The sequence below is a fragment of the Triticum aestivum genome, chromosome 2A (assembly GCF_018294505.1).
Source record: "Triticum aestivum cultivar Chinese Spring chromosome 2A, IWGSC CS RefSeq v2.1, whole genome shotgun sequence".
NCBI classification, from domain to species: Eukaryota; Viridiplantae; Streptophyta; class Magnoliopsida; order Poales; family Poaceae; genus Triticum; species Triticum aestivum.
In genome coordinates this window covers 452554225-452559859 of record NC_057797.1, presented here as the reverse complement: position 1 = coordinate 452559859, position 5635 = coordinate 452554225, and the positions used below count along the sequence as shown (strand labels likewise).

The window sequence follows — 5635 nt, the reverse complement described above, 5'->3', positions numbered from 1 at the left end:
AAGAATCTGAGGAGTGGAGGTACATAGCAAGGCAGCAATTCATTCTCGAAATTTACTTGGAAAGCCTCTCCATTGAAGAGGATCATGAATGTAATCCCAACGCACCGAGTCAAAGGCTTTGTGGATGTCAACCTTGAAAAGAATGGCAGGAGTTTTGTACACGCATACATAAAATTATCATGGATGCTTCTCTTTTTTATGAAAGCACTTTGGGCCTTGGAGGTAAGGCTATTCATGTGAGGCCCAAGGCGAATCGCGAGCATCTTGGCGATGGCATGAGTTAGACTAATTGGTCTATAGTCACCAATCCCCTCGCTCCATCTTTCTTAGGCAAGAACACAACATTTGCAGAGTTAAGCAATTGGAGGTTAGCAACATGGAGGCTACCAAAAAGGTGGATCACGCGCATGACATCAACTTTAATTGTGTCCCAACATCTCTTGAAGAACAGTCCGGTAAAACCGTCATTTGACATTTGGCTAATGACATGACACACTTCCTCCGTGATGAAGGGGTCGTCAATAGCACTAAGATCACAATCCTCAAAATGTGTTCCCAGTTGAAGTCCTTTCTCTCACTTGCCTTTCGGATGATGTGGGAGAAGTGATCGTGGATGATTCCTCTTTTTTCTCATGCTCGGTGACCCAACCATTGTTATACTCACCCGATGAATGTGGTTCTTTCTCCTTCTCGTATTGACACGCCTATGGAAGTATTTGATATTGGCATCGCCCTCTCTCGGATTTGCAATTCGAGCACATTGCTTCTTTCTTGAATGCTCAAGGACCGCCAAGCTCGCCACCCTTTTCTTGAGCCTTGCCCGAAGATCTTGCTTGGCATGGCATAGGATCCGGGACTCCTGGCCCACATCAAGCTTAAGGATCTTTAACTAGTATGTGAATCAAAATCCATCAAATGTGACTCTCCGAAACTGTGAGCTCACCCATATGATATAAGCAAATATAATTTTCCCTGTTTAGTGGACTACAGTTGACAACACATTTATGCATGGCATGCACCGTTTGATGCACTTTGGCGTTCTTGGAACCACGTGTTATCTGATGACCAAGAGTTTTCCTTTAGCTATAAGTCGCGTAGGCTTCGTGGTTCTGACCTGCTTGTAGGCTGAAACTGTACGGATTGTGCACTTCTTTCTCCTTGTTCAATGATGTCCTTTTGGGCATTATATAGTTGATTTTAACGTGTTTGCATTCCGCTTGCAGAATTTTGGTTCAAAAGATGGTACCATCTTTTGTGGTGTTTTTGATGGCCATGGACCACAAGGTCATTTGGTTTCCAAGATGGTCAGAGATCTTCTCCCTGTGAAGTTGAGTGCAAATATAGCCAGGGATGAATACAAAGAGTTGTCAAATAACACTGTCACAAATGGGACAACTGAAGGAGATGCTGTGCAAACTGTGGTTGAAGATACCGATGCTACCCTTGGAGCTTTAGAGAATGGAGGGTACCCAGAAATCTTCACAGCATTGAGAACTTCATTCTTGAGGGCATTTTATGTAATGGACAGGGATTTGAAGTCACATAAAAATATTGATTGTCTGTTCAGTGGAACCACAGCAGTCACATTGATCAAGCAGGTATTTTCGTTGCAACAATGATTCTACTTTACTTCATTGTGGAGCTTCACTTGATATTTCTTACTTTGTACTTTACTTTGTTGTGAAGCTTCACTTGATATTTTTTATTTTAACATGTTCTTCTTGCTATTTCTACAGGGGCAGGATCTTATAATCGGCAACTTGGGGGACTCTAGAGCTATATTGGCCACTAAAGATGAGGATAATCACCTTTTTGCTCTTCAACTGACAGTCGATCTCAAACCAAGCATCCCAAGTACGTTATATTTTAATGATCCCCGTGTGTTCTTTTAAAGGTCTACAACACAATTTTTTCCTCCTTTTCCTTGTGTGACTCTTAGCTACCTTTTACTTTCTGTGTTACAAAGAGTTCTAGTAGCAGTAACACTCTTTTCATTATTTTTGCTGAATCAGCGTTATCGTATAGTCAATTTCTTAAATACATCATGCATCAGTACGTGATAATGAAACTACATGATATGATATATGCATTGCAAAACGTGTAATTTTTTTGCCAGTGTCCTGTTGTATTTGTTCTTAAATTTACCAAAGCTCTTCAACTATGGTGATATTTTATAGATTACTTTTTGGTTTCTAGTTAGGTGGTTTCTAATTTGCTTGTTGGAGCAGTTAGGATGCTGGGAGTATTTCACTTGTGGGTTACTTAAAATCGGATGCATGATTCTACTTGCTGCCTCCAACTAAAAACACCCTAATTGAAGAACTCCTTGTATGGTATGTGCACAAAATTTGGAAACATAACTGAAAAGGTCTCAGGTCGTGACACTGTAGGATGTATTGTGCCTTAGAAAATTATTTTAACAAATAAATGAAGTTGGTTTATTTACATGACATGTGGTAGTTTTATCAAATATCTATGACAACAATATTTTATTTTTTTTGAAAAGTGATTATAATATAATTCTGAAGTTATGGTAAGATATGAGAATTATTATACTCCCTCTGTTTCAAAATGTAGTCCATATTAGGTTTTTTATAATTCAAAACATTTCTATGTTTGACCAAGTTTATAATTTTTTTCAACATCCACAATACAAAGAGGGAGTATTTAAGTAAAAATATTGTATTGAACTTTTTACAATCTGCCCTGCTTTTTGTGAGTAAAAAGCTCAATCTGATTTTCCTTTTTTCTGATCTGATAGGGATGTAACAACATGTTGCATCTGCTGTTCAGTTTTAGATCTGACTTTCTTCAGAGTCAGTTATTTAAAGATACCTTGATATCAAAACTTTGAATTGGTACTAATAAAAAGTGTAAATATAACCTATCATGGACACCACACACTCAAAAAACTTATCATTGACAGTACAAACTTGAGAACGGGCCCACATGTTAAAATTTTGGACCTGACATATCTGGCCCGAAACGACAATCTTTTTTACATTGCATTTTATGCAGGGAGCAGATTTTGATATTCCAATAGCTCACTTTGTAATCTTAACTTCAGATTTCATGTCCCACTCCCTTTAAGGACGTCACAAGCTTATTAATATCTTGTGACGACAATGCTTTTGTGGTTTACATTTTCTCTGGGAAGAACTGTATTTGTTATGAGTAGATGCCCATGTAAATGAAGCAAGATGCATGTTTTGCAGGTGAAGCAGCACGGATCAGGGAACGGAAGGGCAGAGTATTTTCTCTCCCAAACGAGCCAGATGTTACTCGTGTTTGGCTTCCGAAGTACAACTCCCCAGGGTTGGCCATGGCAAGAGCGTTTGGAGACTTTTGTCTAAAGAGTTATGGTGTAATTTCTGTTCCTGATGTTTCGTACCATCACATCACAGAAAAGGATGAGTTCGTTGTGTTGGCGACTGATGGGGTGAGCAACTGACCACATATTGACTTGGAACATTTCTGCGAGCTAGATGGTTTTTGTGGCATGTGATCATCTAATTTCTTTGGTCACTGTAGGTGTGGGATGTACTTTCAAACGATGACGTCGTTAAGATTGTCAGTGAATCCACTTCAGAGGCCTCAGCAGCAAGGCTTCTTGTCCAAACGGCTCACCGTACGTGGAGAACACGGTTTCCCACAGCAAAAGTTGATGACTGCGCCGCTGTCTGTCTATTCTTGAAAACAGATTTGACAAATAAATCGTCCGATTCAGGAACCAAAGATTTCGCAACTAATGTGGAACTGGACGGTGGTAAGCATTTCTCGACTGTCAAATCAAGCACTGTGGTTCCTACAGATCTTGCTACCGCATTCGTAACAGGTAATGAGTGGCCTGTCCTTAGCGGCGACCCAATGCCTGCCACTCCGACAAATTTGCTGACGCCTACTTCAGCTGCAAACCAAAGCATGAAAGGTTGAACTTGCCTGCCAGCTGAGATGCTCAGTTAGTTCAAGAGCTGTGTGACTTTGTTTTGCTTACACTGGCCAATGTTGATGGGAAGCCAGTGCGAGTTCTACTCGCAAGTGGGTGTAAGCCTCGATTTTGTTCTTTTGTGAAGTAAAAGGTCAGTTATAGGTTGTGATTGGTTATATTTGTTCTTTGTCCATATAATAATGACCCGTCCTCGTTGACGGCATTGCTAGATTCATCTATGCCTCCTGGCCGTGTCTTTGTTATTGCATTTGTGTTATGTGTACATATTTTCTTAGCATCTTTCGAGAAATTAGAAGCTTGTTTTTAAAATTTTAGTTCACTGTGCAAAATTATTCTGGGGCTAGGTTTTACGTAACCTGTGGCCTTGGACTTCTTTTCCCCAGTAAACCCTAGGTTCTGTCCTAAATTCACTCTTTCGGCGGGTCAAAGCGTCAGTCTTGAATATTTGGATCTGTCTTTGGCCTGCTTGTTTGGATCACCATTTTGAACCCGATTCTTTCTTGTGTGGCCAGTATCCATATCTTCGTAACCTATAAAAAAAACATATCCATATCTTAGTATGTGCATCTCTACCACACTAAACTGTTGAACATGTTGCATACTTAACTGTGGCCAACATTCTGTGCTATACAACATGGTAACTCGAAAAGCTGCCCTACGGAACATGTAGCTTTTGTGACACTCTAGCCATACAACATCTTAAGTTGAATTGCCGTCCTACAAAACCTGCCTTCTAGCAAAATTTGATGCCACTTTATTCATCTGGTTTTGATTCGATGACTCACGCCTTAATCGATATTAACATCCTTCTGCAACATTGCCTTAAAAAAATAGTGTCTGTGAGTCAGTATCAATATCACCATCCTTCCGCGACATTGATTCTAAATATCAAAAGTGTCTTCCTAAGGTACCAAATTCTCCTCAAGGTTAATCTCCTCATTGTCTCTACTTGTACTTAAAATGCATCTCATGCACTTAATTTCGTTATATTAAGCTTAAAACATTTTGATTCCCAAGTATGTCTTCGTAGCTCTAATTTTCTATTAACCCCGTTCGACTATCATCGACTAGTACCACATCATCCACAAAGAACATATACCATGAGATAGCTTTTTTTGTATATCTCCTGTGACCTCAACCACTAAAAAAAATATAAGGACTCAACGCTGCCCTTGGTGCACTCCTATTTGAAAGTCATCAGTGTCATCATCGCTTACTCAAACACTTTTTTTTTCCGATGGAAATAGGGTGTTTTATTTCAAACTCACAGAATTACAATCCTTAGCAACAAGTTCAGAAATAAAAGGAGGGGGTTGGTTAAGCCAGCACGCAGTGCTATCCCCAGATCTACCATAATTTGCTAAGCAATGTGCAACTTTGTTTTGATCACGAGAAACTTTAACACGAACAAACACCCTATTCTCAAGTAAACCTTTGATTTCTGCCAAAAGATGACCATATGCTGATCTGTCCAGTGAATCATTAGGTAGTGTTGATAAAGCTGCCAAACAATCAGATTGTAGCTGAACTGGTCGATTCGACCTTGAATTGCGAGACTTACTCCTTCCATAATCGCATATAACTATGCTTCCAGCACCTCATTACAGTGATAAATACGTCGGTAAGCCGCAAAAATAACACCACCCTTGTCATCACGTAAAACCATACCTGATCCTACAGCTCCGT

At 39.8% G+C, this 5635-nt stretch overlaps 1 protein-coding gene across 1 annotated transcript in view; it reads left to right on the top strand.

Moving 5' to 3' along the window:
* The window catches only part of LOC123188969 (probable protein phosphatase 2C 38), an 8681-nt gene extending 4518 nt beyond the window's left edge, over positions 1–4163 (top strand). Inside the window, exons 2-5 of the mRNA XM_044601265.1 lie at positions 1224–1598; positions 1737–1854; positions 3216–3439; positions 3532–4163. Of these exons, the coding sequence (XP_044457200.1) occupies positions 1224–1598; positions 1737–1854; positions 3216–3439; positions 3532–3933 (1119 nt within the window). The 3' untranslated portion in view covers positions 3934–4163. The remainder of the gene's footprint in view (positions 1–1223; positions 1599–1736; positions 1855–3215; positions 3440–3531) is intronic.
* Positions 4164–5635: the final 1472 nt, after the last annotated feature.